At 41.1% G+C, this 24,702-nt stretch overlaps 1 protein-coding gene across 19 annotated transcripts in view; it reads left to right on the top strand.

The window, feature by feature from the left end:
* Positions 1-24,702, top strand: part of RC3H1 (ring finger and CCCH-type domains 1) — a 65,634-nt gene that overhangs the window by 16,486 nt on the left and 24,446 nt on the right. For 8 of the 19 annotated variants that reach the window (XM_086617828.1, XM_086617825.1, XM_086617823.1 and 5 more), the window contains exons 1-9: positions 2,286-2,655; positions 6,975-7,343; positions 14,601-14,724; positions 16,021-16,260; positions 17,418-17,593; positions 18,486-18,686; positions 19,882-20,014; positions 22,150-22,268; positions 24,237-24,349. In XM_086617828.1, the coding sequence (XP_086473954.1) occupies positions 7,113-7,343; positions 14,601-14,724; positions 16,021-16,260; positions 17,418-17,593; positions 18,486-18,686; positions 19,882-20,014; positions 22,150-22,268; positions 24,237-24,349 (1,337 nt within the window). In that variant the 5' untranslated portion in view covers positions 2,286-2,655; positions 6,975-7,112. Of the gene's footprint in view, positions 1-947; positions 1,086-2,284; positions 2,656-6,974; positions 7,344-14,600; positions 14,725-16,020; positions 16,261-17,417; positions 17,594-18,485; positions 18,687-19,881; positions 20,015-22,149; positions 22,269-24,236; positions 24,350-24,702 lie in introns of those variants that run through there. The other 11 variants (XM_086617826.1, XM_086617830.1, XM_086617831.1 and 8 more) reach the window with 7 other exon arrangements.

Here is a 24,702-nt window from a genome sequence, read left to right as displayed (position 1 = left end):
GTGATAGATCACGCAACCATTTACTATTGCGAGTTGGTCACATGTCCTTTCTTTTAAATAAGCTGTAAGGGATGTATAATATCAACCAGAAATTATGAAGTTAGTCGTGTCTTCCCTGAAAATTTACCATTTGAGCCACATGCAGGTTGTACGTTTGGGGGTATGAGCAGGGAGGTTTAAGCTTCCTCTACATACATGTTGCCTTTTAATGTTAGTGACTCTAATGGTGAAGACTAGTGATTGAATGTTAAGTGAGAATATGAGGTCAAGAAAATTACACATTAGGTTTGATTCAGTTTCTTTTGCTGTGAAACACTGTATAAATAACTTTATTCACCGGTTTTCCGTTCTGTAGTAAGACGTTATTAGCTCTTGCCTCACAGGATGTTGTGAAGCTTAAATCATTGTAAATTGCATTTAGATCCTTGGTTGAGGAGGAGGTACTGTGGTAGAGTCGTGATGCTGGTGGTTTGTTTTGTTGGTTTTTGCTTGTTTGTTTCCCTCCTGTTACAAGCCAGGAAGCTTCAAATGAGAGATAATATCTCGTCCTTAACTCACCCTATTTTCCTAAGGTACTTTACTGACAGCCAAATAGGAGACTTTTGCATGAAAGTAGATAAACTTCTTCCTTTGTTTTCGCAGTCAAAATAGAAATTACTGAGGATAAAATAAATAAATAGATCTTGAATCTGATTTAACAGCTTCAGGGAGTTTGGACACAATTTTGATGGTGTTCATAATTTTCTCTCTTTTTTTCTTTTTAGAGAGTGTTATACAGCCACTGAAGCCCTTTGGTGTTTGTGTAGCTTTACACAATTACACACAAACTTCCAGGATTTGCTGTTGGGTGGGAATTCCTTTTGTTACAGAGCTCTGTCTTCTGGGCGAGTGTTGAGCAGCGTTGGGGAGCGTGGGTGCGAGCAGGCATGCGCGGAGCAGGAATGAGGAAGTCGAGCACTTGCTGTCAGTTGATGGTGTACAGCGAAGTTTCAGAGAGCAAATAGGGGGAAAAAAAAACCTCAATCTGTCAGAAATACTATTCTAGGCTTATTGTGTGTGTTTTTCATGGAGCTGCCCAGTTGGAGGTAAGAAGCTTTTTCTTCTACCTACTATTTTCTGATCAGGCATGGGCTTTCTCTCTTTAATTTTTTCAGAGGTTTTTCTGTGGAACTGGATATGGAGAACACAGCTAGCATGATCTATCTTTTTCTGTGAACCACGAAGTTGGCAGGATGAGGTGTTTGTGTGTGTGGCTTCAGCATGCCTTTTGAGAACAAAGTGTTGAGTCTTTATAAACAACCCATTACTTTTGGCTGTTCAGGGTTTCCCATGGCTTGTCAGGTAGGTTTTTCCCCTAAAATTAAATTCAGAACTTTTTAAAGTATTAGGTCCTGCGTTTCTCAGGAAAGAGAAGGAAGATACTTGGTGTTCTCAGAAATGCTTTTTATTGCATAGAGCATACTGGAGTAGAAAACTTACTTAAATAGGTCCTGTGAAGCACTGGTGAAAATTGGTGGGGTCTGTTTGGCAATAGGCAAGTATGGAGGGGTCCAGTTGTTGTGGGTATCTGGTAATCCTTATTAGTTAGGAATTGTTTGGCTGTTATCTGTTAATTTCATTTGGATTGTTGATTTATTTTTAATCTCGAGTGTCAGAGAGGTTTTGAAATAGTTAATGTATCATGGAACTAGTCTCACAGGAGAGAGCACTGCACCTTTGGCTAGGTTACGTTTTATCAGAAACGTGTATGTTACTACTAAAGGAGTAAGAGTCTTTAAAAGAATTAATAAAATGATATTTTCTTTATTAGATGAAATTACAGATTAGCCAAGAACTGTGTGAGCACATGAGTTGGCGAGCCTGAGTTTATTTTGGCAGTGAGGAGGTGCTCCAGTGTTAGGCTTTGCACTCAGTGAGCTTCCTACATGTCCACTGTTAACTGCTACAGGAAGTTCTGCTTGTTTGCCTTCCGAGGAAGACTCAGCAAAAAAGAAACAGTTTCAGGACTAAAACAAAAGCAGACAAACATCACTATTATTCAGCATTTTGATCTTCAGATGGCAAGATAATGATCTTGCTTGGGTAAGAAAAGCTTAGTGAAATGCTGCAGAGAGAGAGCAGGTCGTGCTCCGAAGAGCCGTGTGTACTGGAACGGCAGAAACTGGGCAGAGGGTGCCCGGTCGGCGTGCTGAGTCATCTGCCTTACACTGTGACATGATTTACTGTGGGCTGCTGCTGGGAGAGGTCGGCGCTCGCCTGTGCGTGACGAAGTGGCACGTGACACCTCCATGCTGGTGTGTGTTCGGTCCAAATAACGTGTTTGTGAGACCAGTCGGGAGATACTTGGTACCCGAACCGAAGGACTCGGAGAGTGCCATTAGTTAAAAGGCAGTTGAGTTTTAACTGAAAGCAGGAGAATTTTCCTGTATGTCATCGTGTGTGAAACTTGATACCAGTGGATATTGGTACAAAGCGTTCTGCGTTTCCAAAACGTCTTGTTCTCCAGGGTTGAATCCGCAAACCTCTGTGGGTGCGTGTGGAAGGCTCTGGCCATCACGGACTTAAGGCAGCTTGGACAGGAGACTGCGTGACCCCTCTGCGTTGTGGTCTGGCAGAGTAAGGAGTGCGACAAAGCGTTGAGCCGTTCTTCCGGTGGTTTGTAGAACGATCCTGGCTTTTTCTGAAGCGCTGGCAGGGTCCCAGAGGAGACGGGTCACTGATGTGATTACAGCGTGACATTTCCAGTCTTGGAAATGTCCAGGGTTGAAGGATGGAATTTCAAGGATTTTTCTGGGGGGTGGGGAGGACCCAGAAGAGAGGAGAAATTTTTTCAACTTCTTCTAGCCGTGGAATAAAACAGCTTATGCAGGGCTAGGCAGGAGGAGGAGACTTGCATACAGCTATTTTATATTTTCAAACTCGGAAATAACGAAATAAATCTGATCCCAGTGTAGTATTCAAGGTCTGTGTCTTGGGGCATCTTCATTTTTAATTTAAGCTTCTTGTCTTCCAGTTTGTGTACTGTGGATGCATCATCTTAGATTTTTGCTTTCTTGGTTTTTAGTGTATCTTTATTTTCCTTGATCATGCACAAAGAAGTGTGTGTGTATATGTATATTTAGAGTGTTGGAAGCTAACAGTTGTGAAATACTTAACAAATTGAGAGGGTGGGTTAAAAGTGGTGTAACATGATGGGGAAGGGGATTTTATTTAAATGGCTATCTTTTATAAATGTTTACTTTCTTTGTGTTTTGCTCACCTCTGGCATAAAGCTGGAGATAAACATTAAAAAAAAAAAAAGTGTTGTACCATGAAAGTGTGAATATGATTTTCCTGCGTTATCTGTACAAGGAAGTGTTCTCTTTCTGTAGCGATGATGGTTCCAATAGCTGTCTGTGATAATGAAACTGTTTTGTTTCCATCACTTTATTGCTGTTTGTAATCTCCTGTTTAAAGTAGCTCTTTGAACTTAGAGGATATTTTGTTTCCAGTTGCTTCCAAGGTCATAGCAAGTCACAAACCTTGTGAAAAGGCGCACCTACTTCCCAGCTTTGCTTCTTGGGTGTATCCCCCATCTGTGCGCCTTGTGCCTGGGAGAGATTTATGTGGTATCTCAGTGCTTGGCTCTGCTTCCATGTCTGGAGATTGAGGATCCAGCAGGCAAACTGGACCATGCCTGTGGAAAGCTGGGGCAGCAGCAGAGGTACTTGATTTGGTGCCAGCCTGGATGCGTGCAGCGCATGAACTGTCAGTTCCTGTGGTGCCATTCCCATCTTCCGCAGGATTGGAGGAATTCCGCAGTTCTGTGCTGATCTGCTTGGGATGTTTATTGCAGAGCAGTGTTTGTAGCTCAAACAGCTATTCTTTTCTCCTGTGGGGAAAAGGTTGGCTGGATCGAGCCGGTTAGGCATCTGCTCCAGCAGTTGGGCTGTGTTGAAAGAGATTGATTTCCTGAGGTTTCTCCCAGCCTTATTTTCTCTTGTCAGTGCTATCTGTGGCCTTCCTCTGGCATTTAGGCACTAGTGTGTTCCCACAGGCCCTGCAGAGGCTGATGGAATGAGGGATAGGAGAGAAGTCTGTCACTGGTAAGGGGGAGCCGTCTCCCACTGGTGAAACGTGCCTCCATGGTGATTATGTATGGGCTTTCCGTTCCCCCGTGATGTCCCCTTCTGTTCTGGTAGGTCAGTGCCACGCTTGGGCTCCTTAGGACCCTTCCAAGAGTTGTGCTTGCGCTTTGTTCTCCAGCCTTTGGAGATCTGCCTTGATAAAGGATCAATGATGCTGCTGATTACTGCCTCTCTCCCCCGTGCTTTTCTATCAACCGTTGAGATTAAAATAGGTCATATTTATTTATGTTATACCAGTTGTCTAAAGTGGCCAGAGGTACAGTACGAACAACATGTCTCTGTTTATTATTATTTTTTAATTAAGTCAGTCATATTAAAATTGTATTCAACTCCTTTTTTCCAGTTCAGAGCCTGGATGGTGATGTCTCCCCATCTACTTTTTAGTATAGATGATACAACTTCACCTTAGCTTCTGGTTTTGGATTTCCTCAGTTAGTATGAAACTGCTCTTTTCCTTAATGCTTGGTTAATAATAAATGTTTTAAATAGACTGTTCAAATTGTTTCCGAATTGCAGATGAGTGTGGGAAATTGTTGGTGGATGTTTTAATTCCATGTGGTAGAAAGGAAGCAATATGATTCAGCTCTTAAATTTTGAACCTCGAATGGTATTTCACAGCACAGTAATACGTACACTAGTTGTATCAAGCTGTGTACTGCTCTTTGCGAAGGATTTTTGTGGAGTTTCAAGGTAATTTCTGTTACAGATTTGGTTTACAAAGAACGATTCTTGCTGGGATACTTGATACCGAGGTTTACTTAAACAGATATAAAGGGGGTGGGGAGGGGGAAAGGCTTGGAAATAAATTTCCTGGATGTTTTAGGCAGTTAGCTCAATCAAGTAAATTACAAGTACAAATATTTTCCCTTGGGTTATGATGGTACAATAGTAATGGGAATGATTTTACTATCTCCTGACAAGATGAAAGAAATTATTTATTTGCTATTAAAGAGATCATTTGGGGGAAGAGGGGAGGACAACCTGAACAACCTTGGCAGATCTTCCGGTTATGCAATGGTGGTGTTAGGGTTAACCACACGCAGTGCCTCTTCCTCAGCACCACCCTGTCTGGGCAGCATTGATTTCTTATTGATTCCTTGTTGGCTTCTTCAACAGTGGCTGTGTGGCTTTGCACCTCATCTTTTGAAGACAGAAGTAAATTTTTTTTATTAACTTTAGAATTAAGCTTTAATGTTGATGAAACATGGCTGAAAGCTTAATTAGTAGCTCTTCATTGTTTGCCTTGACAAAATGATGGTAACTGAACAGCATTGTACTTAATTCTGGAACAGAAGCCTGAGGCTTTTCAGAGTCTCTGTTTCAGAGTTAGATTTTTGTTGCCGTTTTAAAATGCTTTGATTCTGAATTGCACGAGTCCTAACTTGAAGCTTCTCTCTTTGCCTGTACTTAGAGTTGAAATTTTAATTTTGAGGTTGATTTTTTTTTTTTAAGCTAAGATTTGATAACAGGTTGCTGTTTTGCTTATGTAAGAACTTTCTACCTGAACAGATGGTAGGAAGCAAGCGCACACTCCTTGGTGTGAAACCTAAGCTGGTGGTGTGTGGGAAAGTGAAACTAACGCACTTGGGTGGTTGGGGTGGGTTTTTTTGTTGTTGTTTTGCTGCTTGATTTAGAAGAATTTGTGTGCTGTGTGACCTGCACTGTTTTTTGGTGAGTTCACTGGTGATAGAAATTAAGACAGACATCAGAATTTTTTTATTACCAGTTTTCCTTTTGATAATGATTCTTTTCATGTCACTTCATCTCTTATTTTCACATGCAGAGTTCTGCTTTTATTTCATTTTTTTAGCCCAATGGGATGTCTCATCTTCCTTTCCCTTACAGTTAGTAACATTTGATCCTTTTCTGCATTTGGTTCAGAAGTGCCAAGTAGTAAAGACCTCCCAGGTTCTCCTCCACTGTAGTGTTTCAGTGTAATTTGTCAATTTTACTTTCTCTGTCAATATAATCTCTAGGCAGGTAATTAGTGATATGATTCAGGGTTAGAGAAACAGTTGACATCCTTCCAGTCCAAAGCGACTTTGAGAAGTTTTCTTCTTGCTTTTGAGGGATCGAGCTGTTTGGCAGACAGACTGCAAGCAAGTTATCCATGCTGGATTATACCCAGCAACATGTGGAAATTCCCAGGGTAACTGAGATGTGACTGGATAAGCCCATGTGGAGCCATGCAGCTCTGTACAGATCAGCTTGTGTGGAGGTGCTGTAGTAGCAGCACGTAGTATTACCTGGTGCTGTTTCTGAGATGTGTTGCACTCAGGTAGGGTCTGACTGTACCCCAAGCTGTTAATCCATTTCTTCTTGAGTAGCTCAGATGTCTCCATGCAGTCGTTGTGTGCCAATCCAGGGCACGCTCAATTCAGAAGAAACTTTGCTTGTGGTAGAGGTTTTGCATGACGCCTTGTCTGAGCAAAATTATTTAAAGCTTACAATGAATACTATAAAAAATTGTCTTAGTGGAGTAAGCACAACAGCCCTTCAAAAATTGTCTTTTTTATTCAAATCCAGTTAATGTTAATTGGCTTATTTGTAAAGGAAAAGAGAGAAGATAGAACTAAAAGCTAATTAGTCTTATAACTTCAATGAGATAGTTATCTATCTTGATTTCATTTTTTTTTAAGCTGCATAACAGCAGAAATGGTTTTAAGTGGCTTTTGCAGTGTCAGAGTAGCTGGAATTAAAGCAAGCCATGACTTAGTCCTCTATTTAGTGTCAGAACTGTGCTCCTAGTTGAGCTGTACCTCTACAAGTGGTGTTTACCTAGCACAAAGGATTTCACATGCCTGTTCTGGTAGAGAATGCTAACACTCTCTTTCTGTTTTCTTTTAGGTTATGTTTCACACTATGTGCTGACTGTCTGTACTTACAGAAGATATTTAAAAACAAACAGAATTTTTTTTTCAAAGATTTTGATTCCAGTGGAATCTGTGCTTTAGGTTTTTGTCTTGTCAATTAACTCCTGAAGCAATGCCTGTACAAGCTCCACAATGGACGGATTTTCTCTCCTGCCCGATTTGCACACAGACTTTCGACGAAACAATCCGGAAGCCCATCAGCTTGGGTTGCGGCCACACTGTCTGCAAGATGTGCCTCAACAAGCTCCACCGTAAGGCATGCCCTTTTGACCAGACCACTATCAATACAGACATTGAACTCCTTCCTGTGAACTCAGCCTTGCTGCAACTAGTGGGTGCTCAGGTATTGACGCTTGGTTTTTTTATTAAAAAAATTGTTTCTATGTTGTTTTCCTGCTTTCTTTTAGGAGTACGAGTCATGAATAAAGAGCATGACTCTGTGTTAATGGTGTGTAGAGCAGACATCTACCTTTTTGTCAGTTTTAAACCTGTGACATGCTGTAGCAGAGGTGTCTGGAACAACAGTTCAAATCTTGAGTCTACCAGTTGCTGACTGTGATTTTTGAATTACGTCTAATTTAGAGTAACCGCGAGCTGTCACCAGGATGGGTTGATTCTGTTCCCTTCCTTTTTCCTAACTCGTATCTAGCCATACTCTGCCCAAAGCATTAGCTGGATCAGTGAGCTTATCTGATGGGAAGCTGTTCTTCTGTGGTAGTTACGTGCTTTACTGGAGTCACCCTACAGACTCGTGATCAGTTGTCCCAAAAGCAGGAGGGGGAGAGTAAGGGAACTGGGACAGACCCCTCTGGTAGCAGCCTTTATACTGCCTTGTGTTTAGTTTGAGACCATGCTCTGGAAATGTAATTTCCTGAGCTGAAATGTTAATCTAAATCCATATAGGTGAATGGAGAGAGCCTGCCTGAGATTACCCTTTCTGCTGGAGCACATACTCATGAGGTCTGCTGAACCGGTGATCTGGTGGAGATGAGTACTCCAGCGACACTCGTCCTGATGGCGGGCGAGGAAAGGGGCAAGGGTGTGTGGAAAGCAGGACTGCCCTGTTCAGTTGCAGCACAGACATAAATTGGCATAAGCTTATCATGGTTAGATCACTGGTAGTTTCCTGTGACCCATACCTCTCAACGCTGGACAGGACTGTGGACTTGAGGAGAGGAGGGACAATGATGTCTAACTTAAGAGTGAGGAACAAAAACGTAGAGGGGATGCAGTTATCATAGCAGGGTTATTTTGTTTTGTTCTGCTTCCTTGCCTGGGGTCAGCTGAGTTGGAGGCAGCAGAAAATTCAATGAGATCCATAGCTCAGGGGAAAGAGCAGAGCGATGTTGTGGAGGAACTTTAAAAGATGTGGAGGAGAGAAAGGTGTTCTTATGATTTTCATTAGAGATCCAGACATGGCTTTGCTACTTTTTTTGTTTGGTTTATCAAGTAATATGGCCAATTTGTTGTTCTTTTGCGATGTATGGCGTAGAAGTTATATCCAAAGTTAAAAAATGGAGTTGTCTTTCTGGCTGTGCTGAGTGACTCATCCCGCTCTGCAGGAGAGCACGATGAGACTGTGTGCTTCCATTTCTGTGGTACGTGTACACCACCATCTTTGAAGAGCTTCCAAGCAGTGTGAAATCTGTGGGTGATGCCATAAATAAATATTGTCATTCTCTCCCTTATATCTTCCTCTTTCCTCTCTGGAGTTTCTAGAATAGTTCCAGCTGTATCCAAATGTCCACGTTTATGATAAATGTCTTTTTCCTCCTGTGTTTTCTGAGTTACTCTGTGTGCATTTGTTATGCTTTGTAAGAAGCATCATTAACTTGATCTTTGCCTGAATTAAAATTTCCATAAAAACAAGATCCTCTGGAATGAGACGGAAGATCACCCTGCCTCTGTTATTGAGAGGTGATTGGGAATTTTATTCTGGTTTTGCTAGTTAGCCAGCCAGTTTCCTCATCCATATGTGTGTGAGGTATGAAGAAGGGAGGGTGACTTTATTTGTCTTGAGAGTGCTCTGAATGCTAGGTTCAGACTTTGAACTAATGACATAAAAACTTAAGAAAAGGAGCACAAAAATTACGTGATCAGGACCTTGTTTCGTGGTGACCTTAGAGCTGCAAATGCCACCAAGAGAGACAATATTCGCTTCCCTCTCACTTGCCACTCATTCCCACATGTATGCTGCTTGCTGCGTTCCGATGCCTAAACCCTAATCAGGGATCTTAGCTGAGTTTGTGTTACTGACAAACTTTCCCCTTAAGAGAAATTTGCACCACCTCGCCCCAGCTCCCTATTTCACTAAGCATGCAAACAAAATCAGTGTTCTGTATAACTCGCCCTCCTTTCTCTTCTTTCCCTGTCCCTTCCTTGCACCTGTTGGAGTGTTTATCAGACTATGGAGTACCAGAAAATAAGTACACTGTTTTGCTGGTAAGAACAGGGAAACAGTTTCTATTTTTCAGTGGTTTCTCTATGGCTATTTTTTTAAATCTTTTTACAGAAAAAAAAAGTACTTTAGAGAAACTACAATAATTTTCAACTCTGTCTGGTTAAGGTGGGCTCTGCTTGGTACGTATCAACAAAAATGATCTGTGAGCAGAAAGCCAGCTTACGAAGCATGAGTAGTATCATCAACGTTAGTGAAACAAAGCCCATTTTCTTGCTCCACTTCTTGGTTTAGTTTCAGGAGGGTGTATGTGTCATTGACATCCCCTAATCTCCAACAAGCCCCTGTACACCTTGAGTCCGTGGAGACATGTAATACTTTATTTTTAAATGATAAATTCCAAAAAAACAGGTTTCCTTTTAAAAGGAGATACAGTACAACACAATTAAAGCTTTTCTCTAGGGGGAAAAAGAACAGTCTGTTCTTTTCCCTTTGGGGAGGCTTCTGAGAAGTTCACACATTTATAAGTGTTAAGCACTCTCTTGCTGGAGGCAGAGGAGGAGGCCAGGCAGTTTGAAGAAACAAATCTGTTCGGCCGTGACTGGCAGCAATGACAGGATTCCAGGGCAAGTCGTGTTGGTTGGCTTTCGTGCAGGCACAATGGGTGAAATAAGCAGGACTGTACTCCTGGGAAAAACGTACTAAATTTGTCACACAGGCACCCAGGGAAGCAGTAACCTATTTCTCTGACAATAGCATTATTTCTTTGTGTAGATTTTGTCACTTTAATGATGAAAAGAGTTGGTTTCTTACCTGAATTACAGGCTGTTTCTCAGTTTTTCCCTCTCCCCGCCCCTATCCAAAAATGAAACCTGTTGCCCAGGTTATATAGCCACCCTTGATGTGAAAATTAACTGTTGCAGAGACTTAAATTGCTGCTGCCTGCTGAAGCATCGACACATGTACATGTCGACGTGGTTACGGGGCCTGTTCTGGAAGCAGTGGTCGGGCGATTCAGCCCACATACAGATAACTTCAGCCACGTAAGGTGATGGCAGAGAGGGAGAAGAGATTGTAAGGGGAAGATGAGAACTGTTATTCCTGGGAAAGCTGGAAATAGCTGGGCACCTAAGCAGGAGCTAAGCATGTTGCGAGGGAAAGGAGGCACAATGGCCTCGAACACAAACCAAAAAGGTATTCATGGAACACCTTGCTTTTTAGACTTCTTGGGTAAAGAAATCCCTTGAGCCAGTTTCTGTGGAAATGAGGCTTTGAATTTTAATTCAAGCATCCACGTGTTACTCACTATATGCAACTATTTTAAACATTCACCCAATGTTTTGAAGGTGCATAATCATGGGTCTGTCATCTAATCTCTTCCCTCCTGTTTTTTTAACACATGAAACAGCAATGTGCACGTTCCAAACAGGTGACATCAAGTGGCAAAAATTCCTGTGGTGCTTTAATTTCTTTCGTAGTCTCCTGCTGGACATGATCAATACAATTCTAGGCATTAGGCAATGGAATCGTGCATATGATGAGAGAAAAAATGGAGTGATCTTAACTCACAGCCCTTTCAAAAGGGGAAGGTTACAATTGCAGAGATGCTGGCAGCATGTTTGCTAATGTTGTATTGTAACTTTTGGTGAAGTGAGGTGCCACAAAAGAGGAACTATCTGTGAAGGAGTTGTCCTTTAGCGCAAACTCTGGAGGAACTGAAGACAGTAGGCTTTGGGTTTTGTTTGGGTTTTGTTTTTGTTTTTTTTTTTTTGGCAGGAAGCAATCTGTTCGTGGGGGAAGAAATATTGGGGGAAACAGTTTTCAAAGCAGACAAAAAGGGGTTTGGTCTGTTTAACATGTTCCAATTCTGTGCAATTAGATGTTTAATGGTAATTAGTGACAAGTCGAGCTGACATCAAATCACGCTTACATCACCAATTCAAAATCACTGCCTGGTATGAGATGGTGCTTTAACATCCATTTCCAGTCTGCTTCCTCATGCCGTCATAACCTGCCCCTTCCCACAGCTACAGGTAGTCATGCTGATGGGTGGCATTCCACTGCCAGGATGCTCACAGTCATAGCCAAGGCAGATGCATGCAAAACGATCATAGATTTAAATTAATTAAACATCTGAGACTAGTTTGAAAGTAATGAAATTATTGAAAATAATGAACTCACTTTGCAGGGCATCTATTTTGAGGTGCTCAAGAGCTGGTGTAAACAGAAGTGGCCGTAGGGTCCTGCATGCTGTTGAAAGGATGTTTTGCAAAGGGGAGGTGAAAGTGCTTTGGAGTTAAATTTCTCAGTTGTCCCTCAGCAGTCCCATGACAGAGCTAAAATTAAAATTCAGATCTCCTGTCACTTTTATGGTTCTATGTCTTCACCATTTTTCTCTTGGTAGATGCTGTTCTTAAAATCATTCTAACCTTAAAATTTTAAAAAATGTCTTGGAACTGCATGTGCTAGAACCAGCAAAAGGACAAATTATTTGTAAGCTTTACTGTGAGATGCATTGCATGAGTGAAGATGAAGTGTTTGTGGAGAAATACATTCTCTTCCCCTGAAGACTCCCGAAACCACAAAAAAAGCATCTTGTTTTATTGTTCAGTACCACACTTGCTCCAGCTTGAGGTGGAAGTTAAACTCTAAACCGTTTTGGGCTCGTTTTGCAAATAGTACAGTTGTGCAAGGCTTTCAGATTTTCACACTGAAGCTCCCCTTGCAAAGAGAAGAAGTGAGAATGATACGCAGATAGAGTGTCGAATAGCTTGATTAACTCTTGGAAGTTTTTCTATGCCAGCTCTTTCGTGGGGGAGGGCAAAGTTGTCTGTTAGTTGCCCAGACAGTCCCTGTGTCTCGCTGGTGGAGTTGTGCTGTGTCTGGCATTCCAAACCGCCGCTGTCAATGCGAGCTAAACCTCCCTAAATTCAAGATGGAAATCCCGGGCTGGACATGACTTCCTGTTGCACGTCTGTCCCAAGCCCTCTCTGTCTGCAGGGTGTTAGGATGCTGCCGTCGTGTTTCAGGTTGTTGCTGGTGCCAGACTGAGCACTTACAGGAGTAAGTAGGGATTTGCACAAAATACATCCCAGCAGTGAGTAGGGCAGAGGCTGCGTAGTCTCTGTCTCGGCACAGATGCGTGAGATGTGCATTGTTTGATCAATAAGCCCATTCTGCTTGTATGACTTCCCAGACAGAAGCAGGCTGCTGAAATGGAGTGGCTTGGAAAAGAAGGTGGACTATTCAGTCAACATGAAAGCAAACACTGAAGGTGTTAATATTTGTTTCCTAAATCCCAAGAAACCAGTCCAGCTGAGGCTGCTGCTCTTGCAACAGTTATGGCTGACCACTGTAGGATGCAGTTGCAAAATCTCCTTTTGCTCAAAGCTTTCTTATGTACAGACACAAGAAGAAAAACCCCAAAACCCCCTCAAAACACCCCAAACAAACACCACCTCTTCCCTGAAATTAAAACAAAACTCCCCAAAAAATGTAGACTTCAGAAGTTAACTGCAGTCTATGAAAAGCATTCAGGCTAACCTTGCTGTCTTGGTATGGTTAAACTTGATTTTGTTTTTCCCTCTAATTAGGAATAAAAGGGGACGTGTCTGATCCAGGCTATCTTGATTTGTTAGTTTCGAGGTGGCATCAACTCTCTTAATTGCAGCTTGTGTGTTACACTCAGACTTTTTTTTGTCACCTACTGTAAAAGCAAGAGTTACACAGCTAGTAACTTTTTATTTTACCGTGCGTGTCAGATGAGCAACTTGGCACGCGCGGTTGTCTAAGCCTGTAAAAGTGTGATCTTGGGATTGAAACAGGTTACTTTCTGTTAAAATTGGTAGGAAAGCTCTTGTCCACACGTGGTGGCAACCATATATGAATGTGTGTAATATATATTTTATTTCTTTTATATGTATATTCCCTACTTTTATTTGCTTCTGCCATCATAATGCTAATCTTTACGTGGCTGGGTTGCACATGAAGGTTAGCAGGTTTGTAGCTGTCTTTAGCTGAAGCATTAAAGGCTTGTGCTTTTAAATGGAGGGCCTGGGTTGGTCCCTGTAAGCAGCTATGTGGGATTAGCATGCTGTTACTGCCAGTGGGATAGTGATGGACTTGGAAATAGAAGTTGAAGTCTGAGATCTGTTTGCACTTGAATAGCATATGAGAAAAGTGTTTGTGTTTAGTCTTCTGAGAAATTCCAGTTCTCTGTGCTATCATATATTGAGTTGATTGCTGAATAGTGCTGTTGAGAAACAGTAGTACAGTGCTATACTGCACCCCCAAATGTGTTTAAAGCTTTAAGAATTTAGCTGGAGGAAAACATAAACAAAATTGTAACTCGGGGGAAGGAGTGGTCCAACATCACTTTGAAAAATCCTAATTTCTGGTTAATGCCTGTATGAGGAAACAAATGCCGCAACAACAAAAAAACCCACAAAACTAAAAAAAAAAAAACAAACCCACAAGAAACAAACAAAAAAAAAACACCAAAAAAACCCAAATGCAACCAGCAACAAACCAAACAAAAAACACATCAAAAACCCAAACCACCAAAAAACTCAAGGATGTAACTAGTCTGCGTGGTCAGATTGATACTTGCGGGTTGTCATATGCACTGCGTAGCATAACTTGGTCTTACTGCGTGATAATTGGGTCTGGTTCCAAGAGTGTCCTAGTACGTTTGCTGCCAAGTCTTTCTCTCACTAATCCAAGTAGCTCCGATCACTTATCCCTGGATGATTTTAGAGCCGTGAGGTCCAAGATATGAATCTGGACTTAGCTGCAAACCAGGGTTTGTCTGATTTGTTCAGATTTTTTTGGACCAGCCAGCTTTGGGGATATCTCAATATGTGTGTTATTTCAGCCAAAGTTTTATAGTTATAAGAAATGTCGTGTTGTTCATGTAATATTTTTTTGTCACAGAATAAGCCTTCTGCTTCTAGTTCCCATCAGCCACTAAATGAAAGAAGTTTGCTGACCATAAATTGTTTACATTTTTTTGTCTTCATTTTCATGGATTTTTTCAATGCCATTTTTTCATTAAACAAGCTGAAAAAAAAATGCTTACTAATACAGAAAAAACACAGAAGGGGAACAAAACAGGAAATGCTTGATACTAACAAAGTGTTTGTAAGCATGATTGCCTCTTATTTGTGCGTATTCATCGTAGATGTACGTGTCATGTCTTTTCAGGTTCCTGAGCAGCAGCCAATTACTTTATGTAGTGGAGCTGAAGATACCAAGCATTATGAAGAGGGCAAGAAATGCGTCGAAGAATTAGCATTGTACCTCAAACCACTCAGCAGCGCGAGAGGTAGTTCCTGCATGGCTTCCTTTGAAAATGAAAGCTGGAAACAAATAGGATGCATAGCAGACCATCCAAATGATTAGTTACTCCGTTTGAAAAATGGATATAGAGCTATTTTAGAAACAAATTGGAACAACTTTCCTAAGCGTTAAGGTTATGTCTTCACATGAGAGGGAAGGGAGGAGGATTTAAAGGCATTATGTCAAAAATAATACTGAGAAAAGGCTGAGGTGTTGGGCCGAGGCATTTGGACACAGTATAGTAAGTTGAAACAGACTTTGTAAGTTGAGTTGACCTCTACAGACTAAGTAAAAATAGATAATTCTGATTTTTTTTTCAGTCCTGCTTTGCTTTGAGATAGCTGTAGTAAGGCAGCTTGTTTGTGGAGGAGGAATAAACTGAAACAAGAAAGTTACTGCATAAGAGACATAAGTGATACTCTGTACAAGATCTTACACAAGAGCTGGATCAATTTGAGTAATTCTGATTTAGCAAAACTGTGCTGGGTTCAAGAGTATGGATTTTATGTATATTACATGTGGTGGACTTGAGAAATTTGTCAACCCGAGTAGTAGAAGTGAGCATCATGGGCATCAGGTTTTCAGGAATGAATTTTTACGAATAACTGAGAGCAGTATCGCTCTGAGTAGCAGTGGCCCAGCGAACAAGCTCTGTGCCCTAGAACGAACTCACATGGCAGTTGTATGTCTAGCGAGTCACTTGTTCCTTGAACCTGGTTTCGGTGGCTCCCAGCACATTCGTGAATCACAGGTTTTGCATATAATTAAACATCACTCAAGCACTTTTGACCTCGTGTAAGTTTGGTTTGGCTAGGCCAAAGCAGTGGAGATGTCAGATACAGATAAGAAACTGAATGTCTTGTGAAAACGCACTGATGGTCAAAGAAGGCGGTGATTCCTGAAGCCCATGAATAACGGAAGGAGTGCAGTACGATCCTGCCCTTGAGGTGACACCTGGGAATCCACATGATACAGTACAGACTCTCCCCAACTTCTGGAGAGAGGATTTATAAGAGGTCCACCTTCTTAGAGAACCAAATCAGTCAATCACAAGACTTGAATCTATGGGAAAGCTGACTCCTAGGAACTATTTGCTTTTAATGTTGCGTAAAACAAACTGACAAAAATGAACTTCTGATGTGCCTTCACTAGTGTTCTGTTAAACAAAGGAGGCAGCAGGAGAATTGGTTGGCGCTTCTACAGTGCCATGGTTTGAATCACAGGTGCAAGAAGAGGAGATACGAGGTAGTTTATTTTCCTTTTTCTGCTTGGTTTTGTTTTGAAGGTGTGGGTCTTAACAGTACTACTCAAAGCGTGCTAAGTCGTCCCATGCAAAGGAAACTTGTGACATTAGTCCACTGCCAGCTGGTGGAGGAAGAAGGGCGGATCAGAGCCATGCGTGCAGCGCGGTCGCTGGGTGAAAGAACAGTCACAGAGCTCATTCTTCAACATCAAAATCCTCAGCAGCTCTCTTCCAACCTCTGGGCTGCAGTGAGAGCCAGAGGGTGCCAGTTCCTTGGACCAGGTAGGTGACATCACAGTACTACTTCTATACTAGAAACAATTCAGAATTGAGGAGGTTTGATAAGTGGGTGTCAGATTGCCTGGGTGATTTTATTAGGCAGGGGCTTAATTTCTTAATAGTAAGTCTTCAGAATTGCTGATGTATCTACTGGGCTGCTGTCATGAACTTCCTCACCTCTTTAGTGCTTTTGCAAGACTTCTATAGAATTCAGAGTAACTGAATAAAATTCAAAGTAAAATTCAAAAGTAAACTGTCCTTTTGTTCTTGTGATAAGATGAAATGGGAAGTAGTTTCTCACTTGCTATTCTTTGAAGAAGTAAGACTTCTAGAAAAAATGAGGTTACTGGAAGTGACTGGACTTGGCTTCTTTTCCTTCTCTAGAGTAATAAACATATGAAACAGTTGTGGGGAGAAATTTGTTACGTTTGGGAAGGGTCCAATGCATTTTTAGAAAGTTGCATACATAGAAATTCAATTCCTTTTCATAGAATACTAAACCAATCAATTTTGCTTAAAAAAAATAATGAAGTCTTGTTACTGACAGTGTAGACTTTGCTTGTTAGGACAAAGGCAAAAATAATGCCTGCCTTTCTTGAAATGAGAAACTGATTTCTTAAAGAAGAAAATAAAAGAAGCTTTTCCCCACTGAAACAAATAGAAGAAGACTAGCTTTGGGATGCTGACTTTTGCACCTCTACAGGGAACAGAGAGGCTTGTTATGTGGCAAAATACGCCTAATGTATTGGTGTGGGCACTAACTGCTGTTTTACCTGCATGGGAACCAACCTTGCCCTTCCTCAGCCTGTCAGCTTTTTCTGCTGGGATAGGTGTGGGACATAGATAAACACTTGGAAAACCGACATTAATAGTCAAGAGACTGGAACAAAGAAGTCTTTCTATCATCTCGATACCCAAAATAGAACAAATAATAAAAAAAGTCTTATTGTCCCAGTCGTAGTCTGGGATTCTGAAAGTGTTCTTGCTGTTCCCTCTCTTCTTGCTCTGCTCCCTTTCCTGTCTGGGTTTGTGTGCATTGGAGGGGTTTTGTAGTGATCTCCCACCTGTAGGGAAACAAGAATCTGGGCAGAAATCTTTTAGTCTTCTCTCATCTTTTGTCTCTTTTCTTCACGTTCCCCCCTTCCCTGTCCCCCCACCAGCAATGCAAGAGGAGGCTTTAAAGCTGGTTCTGCTGGCTCTGGAAGATGGATCTGCTTTGTCACGAAAGGTCTTGGTTCTCTTTGTGGTTCAGAGGCTGGAGCCGCGATTTCCTCAGGCTTCTAAAACTAGCATTGGTCATGTTGTCCAGCTGCTTTACAGAGCCTCGTGCTTCAAGGTACAAAGATGATTCTGCTCGGAGATTTCGTAATGTGGGAAAACATTTCTTTGTATAACAAAAAGATTCCTCAATTTAAAATTAATTTTAATACACATTTACAACTTCTGAAAACTATTGTTTGTCCTGTAACATGAAATGTGTCTAAAAATATGTGTAGTTACAGAAATTATTCCTCATTAAATCCCACATGTGTTTGGAGAGTTCTTCGTTGTATAGGTATGATGGCAATGTGGGCTGAAATTGCAACTTTAAACTGTGATTCTAAGTTTTGACTCTGCCCAGGTTTAGCAGATGCACAGTAACAAAACCTGTGTGTAAGTCAGCATGACTTAGCTCCTTAGAAGAGGCTGAAAACTGGAAAAAACCCAGTTCTGTTAATTGGGTGTTGGTGTGGTTAGAAACAAAGAAATATCAGACTCTGGAATATCAGAGTTGTATCAAGAGAACTTAAGCTGCCTATTGTACTCGACAGTATTTAATGGTCTGTTCCCAGGTGCTCGACTTAAATGTCATTCACTTTCACTAAACGAGGAGAAAAAAAATGCTTTGTTGCTGCTAATTGTAGCCTCAAACAAAATTCTGCAATACAAACAAAATACCTTGATTGGAGAAATAAGATGTGATGCTGTGAAGTTGTTTAGGAAGCGTGATATCCACCAATACCTGGGTCAGAGTCTGTAAATTATGTTTGATATCTGTTTGATAGTAGTTCCAGATTATGAAGAGTGTAGTATTTTAGTAGGAACTAGTATTCAATGCATAGTATCATGGTTTTGTTTAGTTTGGGAGGAAGAACTCAGTTGCTGACTGAAGATTTCACTTGCCTTGGACTTTGCATGAGCTCTGGCTTATCCTGCTTAATTGTATTTGGCTCGTTCCTCCTCACTAGGTGACGAAGCGCGATGAGGATTCCTCCCTGATGCAACTGAAGGAGGAGTTTCGGACTTACGAAGCTCTGAGAAGGGAGCACGATTCCCAGATAGTTCAAATTGCTATGGAAGCAGGTTTACGCATCGCACCAGATCAGTGGTCCTCACTGTTGTATGGAGACCAGTCTCACAAATCCCACATGCAGTCTATCATCGACAAGGTAAAGCCACCTGAGATCAGCCCAGTCTCTCTCGTTTGCAACTGTGTTAGATTTAAATCCTTGTAATGTAAACTTACAAATTATGCTCATGTGTACTCACCCATTAATCGTTTGCCCTGTTACTTCAAAGCCCATTATGGCCTAAATAATTAGAATATATATTTGTAGCCTGATGAATCTTGCTCCTTCTGCCATCCTTTTGTCTCCTGCTACTTCACATCTTTCTGCAGATGGGCAGCCACAAAGATTAACTGCCCAGTGGAATGTGTCCTTTCTGAACAGCTGATAACTGCCAGTGTAGTGACAGAGGTTAAGGGTTTCTGTTTCCAGGCAGGAAGTTAGTGTGTAAGTTGAAAGAAAATCACTCCCCTAGCCTATTCCTGAAGGAAGAAAGAGAGGTGGAAGCACATTTTGTAAATAAAATGACTTGACCTCTGGAAATGCCCAGATATCCTTTTTTTTTTTTTTTGAGGGAACGTAGGATAAATGGACTTTTAAATTAGGGGACTCGTGTGTAAGTGCCTAAATTAGGTGGGAAGAACCGAACCTTACTGAGTGGTTACAAAAGATGTGAAACCTTTGCTGTGGCTGCCATACAGGAGTATTAGCTTCAAGATGGCTCTGCTGTGCACTCACTGATGCATTTGCCCACCTTTTCAGGTGTCCTGCCAGCCCTCTCCTGAAGGATCTAGGTAGAATTAAAGTATTTTAAATACTGCAATTGTGTGATCTTAGTAACTGAAACATTGCTAGCTGTCTTTGTCCTTCAACCATCTCACTCTTTATTGCCTGCTGTACTCAGTTGGAAGCAGGGTGCAAACCCGTTGGTTCAGGGATTGGAGATTAGACTTTTCAGAAATCTGAATTAAATGGTTTCTAATATTCTGTATTTTTTTTCCCCCGGGTGCCAGTACAACACAGGAAAAAAAATAGGTTATATTGCTAGAAATAATACTAGCCTTTGTTTCATCTATTTAGATCTGTATTTTAACCACAGCATCAAAGAATTGTGCATTAATGCTAGAGAAGGAATTAAATAGAAGGTGCTGAAATGGGCTTGTGCAAAACAAAAAAAAACAACACATTTTACTCCAGTTTTGGAAGACAACTCTTGTGAGCTTATGGAGCGAGCAGCCTTTAGAGACCATGAGGATTCCTTTGCCTGTAGGAAGTTAATTATTACAATTTTTTTAAGTTGCAGACCCCAGCCTCGTTTGCACAGAGTGTTCAGGAATTAACTATTGCTCTTCAGAGGACTGGAGATCCAGCTAACCTGAATCGTCTTCGACCTCACCTAGAGCTCCTTGCAAATATTGATCCCAGTCCTGGTAAGTCTAGATGTTTTTATAAAAGCCTTTAGCTTACAGTTCAGCAAGAGGAGCTTAACACTGTTGAAGGATTGAAAGCTGTTCGTCAAGTGGAAGGAAACATCTTTTAACACAAACTTCAGATTCTTGAGTGGTATTCATAACCAGCCTGGGAATAGCAGTAATCTGGGAGAGGAACTGAACTATTCTGAAGCTAAAATAGGTTCAAAAGTAAGGTAGGAATCTTTTCACCACCTCTCTCAAGAGCTTCCTTGTTTGACAGCAGTGGGTGAGTGTGGATGAGGATGTTGAATACATATGGTCCTCTGAGGTTACATGGTGTGTAATTGATATTGGGCAATGTTAACCGAGGGGAGCGCAGCAGTCTTAGCTTCCTCTTTTTCCCTTTTTTAGTGCACATGCTGCTATTTAAAACTAAATTTGCAAAACAACAGGAAGATTGATAGAACCACTGGGCTTAGTGCAGAGCCTTAGCAGTCAGTCTGACATATCTTGTTCTCTCCAGTTCTTTACCAGAGCAAATGATTTGTTTGCAGATGAGGGGAAGTCTTCAAGAAAACACCAGATTAAGGACTTCCATTAGCTTATCTAGAAATTGTACGTCTTTTTCTTTGTTCTAGAAATTCTGTGCATTCGGTTTTGATCTGAGGTCTGTAGCCTGCAGACATTGGCACTCAGGAGACTCTTGGATGCAGTTTAAAATCATAAAGCATCTTCTGTGTAGAAATTTTGAATTCCAAAGTAGAATTTTGATAGGTTGAATAGACAGAAGCTGGGCAAAAATCAGTCTAGAGAAGAAAGATTTGTTATCCTAGGGAATTTAGTATTTTTCTTGTTGATATGTAAATCCGCAAAGGTGTGAAAGCCTGGGAAGGGGAGGTTAGTTGGAAAGAATATAACTGGGAAACAAAATCTAAGCTGTCGAGAGAGGAGAGAAAGATGGAAACGGTTGGAAAAGTCAGCAGCACTGTGAGGATGGACCGCTTGAGGGAGAAGGGAAGGGACAGAACAGAGTGCTGGGGCTAAGCTTTATTTTTATACTGTTAGTATTGATAAAATCAGTATTAATATCAAAATAGTGTGAAGGCCTCAAGTTGACTTCAGGAGATGAAAAGTTGTAGTTCTTAGTTTCTGTTTGTTTAAACAAATAAACTTACCTTTCAAATGAAGACCGGTCGTACTTGACAGCTGAAGGAGATTTAGTGTCTTCTTCCCAAATCTTTCTTCATACTGTAACAATGAGGGATAAAACTGTGTGTGTACTGCAAATTTGTTAGACAAAGACCCCTACAGAAAGTGAAATCACTAATAGCCTCAGTCAGTTTCAGTGGGTGAGTCTGATCGTGGTGTTTCTCCTTGCTATTGAATTGCTTTCCTGCTGTTTTATAGGTACGTTGAGATTCCTCAGGAAGAATTTAGTCCTTGTGAGGAGAATGGAATGTAATTGTGCTAAAGATCTTGAAAAGTGCTTAGCGAAGCACTTCAAGGTCCCATGTTTTGCCGCAGAGTGTGTAGACATGTGATGGGAGTGTCATCTGCTGGAACAGATTAAATGATTAGAAAAATAAATAGGCTAGAAAGAACAGGCGTCCTCATGGAATTAAGACTGCACAGTTTATCCATGCTGCTGTGTTAGATGGTGGTCTGATACATAGATTGGCCTTGTGACGTTTTTTTCCATGTGAGAGGCATCAATTTCTGTTGCCATTCAGTGGCTCTGCATTCAGTATTTGTACAGAATGATTTTTAACTGCAGGAGCCTGGGTGTGAAGAGGGATTTTCAGCCCATTTTTTTTATTATGTGCAGAGTTTTTACAACATGTTTACCCTGGAGTTCTTGTGGGATATGAAAGCTTTGGTAAAAGGAAATAATTTGATATGCTGATGATAGTCTTGCTGAATCAGTTGGTAATTTGTGTGGGTCAACATTGAGTCTATAGGTAGCTTTATTCTTTTAAGTGGTACATATCCCTGAATTAAGGTGCTGAATGCTTTTTGTCTAGTGACACGTGTTTCTGATAAGGTCTTTTTTGCTGTCTAGTTAAGTTTTGTGATACTGATGGCTTCTCCATACCTGGTTTTGGAAAATCCTTCTGAATTCTTTTTATATTATCTGTTTGTTGTCAATGCAATAGATGCTCCACCTCCAACATGGGAACAACTGGAAAATGGACTAGTTGCTGTGAGGACTGTGGTTCATGGCTTAGTTGATTACATCCAGAATCACAGCAAGAAAGGAACAGATCAGCAACAGGTAAAAGCTAAATCATTTAGGAAATGCTTACCTCTCAATTTCATTGGCTGTATCCAATATTAGAGGTTTACTAATGTCATCTGGAGAGATTTGGTTTGACGAGGAACTGATTGAAAATATCACTGCTGCATCATATTTATCAAAAAGGAGACAAGAAAGGAAAAAACCCAAACCCAAAGCATAACAATTGTCCTCCAATACCTGCCGCTTTATTTTGCACGGCTCACTTGGACAAAAAGAAAACGGTCTGATCAAGCTGGAAGGTTAAGGAAGTGATCAAAGAACCCTCCTGACTAGAGAGCAGGAAAGAGAAGCCAGGGTGCCTGGCACTATCATCTGTGGAAATTTTCTTGGATTTGTTTTCATGTGACACATTACAGCCACATGACTCTGTCTTGATGAAATTATTCTTATACCTGTGCTTCATGGTCTGTAAAGTTTAAAGATTTTGGCAGACTTAATATAAAGCTGCAGCCGAAGTTCCTGTAGCAAAATTTTTTGTTTTGAATATGAAATGATGTTGCCAAATGTATGTGTTAGCTTATCTCATAGTTATCTTACCACGTGTTCCTTTGATCTCATTTTGGTGTCTAGCTAGGTTGATATAAGTGCTAGCTGCTGCTGAAAGACACAGCTGCCTGTCACACGTTCCCACTCCCTCCCTTGCTTTGGCACTCATCCTCTTGGAGAGCTGGTTCAGGGAGCTGAACTAGTAGAAAGGTTCTCTCTGCCGAAAAAAAAAAAAAAGGCAAAATCAGAGTGAATTATTTCTGTTGGTTTACCTTTTTGCATTCACTGGTTCACTGGGATGCCTAATGAGCACTGTTACCAGCAAAAGGAAAAGCAGTAGGAATACACAAGTGGAAGCTGGAGTAGGAAAATTAGTGAGGGTTTTTGTTCTGGTAAGACCTGTGCTGCTTGGAAGGGCACCCAAAGGCTCCCAAGTGGGAAAGGGGGCATCTGCTGAGCATTGGGCACAGTTTTGCTGGCTGGCAGCAGTCTGTGCAGCTTACGTATGCCCTGTATAAAACCTTTTTTCACTACAGTAGGTGGCAAAAAAAACCAACCAAACAAACCCAAAACCAACAGTTTGCAGATGGCTTCTTACGGATTTACATCTTTTGGCTGAGCTTCTCAGAAAGCAAGAGTTTACTTTTACAGCCCTTTCCCTCAGAGGGAGCTTTGTTTGGGTATTTCTGCCTCTGATTTAGTTTTGTCATAAAAACTATAGGAACTTGAATTTCTTTGAGACCGCCTCTGGCCTTCTGTCAAAATTCGTTTAGAAAGAAGACAAATGGGCGTACATGCAGACAGCAAGATGGCAGTAAGTCATTGTTTCTTGGGGAACTTCGAAATACAGAAGACAACCATACCGTGCTGATCTGTGCAGGAGTGAGATTGCATCCTCAACTATTGATGGAAATAGTTACCATAGATAGTTATGAGATTTTTTTTTTTTAGGCTAAAGGAGGGTAAAAAGCACCTTGATGAAATTTAACTCTCATAGAGATCAAAGGGATACTCAAGTGGCATTTTGAGCTACAAGAAAGCACGGGAAAAGTAACTGACTAAATTGTTTTTTTGTTTTTTCAACCTACCACAAAGCTTGGTGAATATTTGGCAATTTCTGATTAAGCATGGTTATTTTTTCCAGCCTATATCAGTTTTGTCCACTTCAATGTTTCCTGAAACATACAGCTGTGTTCCAATCAAGTTCCAGTAAGGAATTTGAATAAAAACATTTTGAAAACCTAATAGTGACTTAATTGTCAAAATATCTACTCTGGAATTGAAGAACCAAACATGAATACTACTTCAGTCATGGATTTCACATTAGGTACTTCTGGAACACTTAAATTGAAGGAATTATCAACGGTCAAATCAGGCCTTTAATAAGAGGACATGCTCAGCTCTTGGTTAAGTGCATTTATGTTCAGGTATCTCACCTGGTTTCTTTAACCTTGGCAGCCTCCTCAGCACAGCAAGTACAAGACATACATGTGCAGAGACATGAAACAGAGAGGAGGATGCCCCCGAGGGGCCAGCTGCACCTTTGCACATTCACAGGAGGAGCTAGAAAAGTAAGTGTACCTCTTATGGTAGAAATCAGTCCCATCTTTCTTTCATCTTACTCATCAGAGTTATTTATCACATCTAGGAATGGTGAGGGGGGCCTAGCTTGTCTGTTACGTTATAAAGACATAATGTGAAAAACTTCTGACAGTCATCTCTTAGGTTTTGGAACTGTCCGTTCTTAAATATAGGATGTTTTGCTTTGTTCAGCAGTAATGCAGCTTTGAAAGTTTGATGTTTACACAAGCGTTATTTGAGATTTCGGAGGTGGGCTGTTCTTATTTCTTAAGTGTGACTAAAAATGCTGTTTGACTGCTTCCATTATGGTCGTTTATTTGTGTGTGTTTCTCATCTTGCCTTT

The sequence above is a fragment of the Tauraco erythrolophus genome, chromosome 10, assembly GCF_009769465.1.
Source record: "Tauraco erythrolophus isolate bTauEry1 chromosome 10, bTauEry1.pri, whole genome shotgun sequence".
Taxonomy (NCBI): domain Eukaryota; kingdom Metazoa; phylum Chordata; class Aves; order Musophagiformes; family Musophagidae; genus Tauraco; species Tauraco erythrolophus.
Note: the sequence above shows the minus strand (reverse complement) of the source record. Positions and strands in the feature narration are given on the sequence as shown.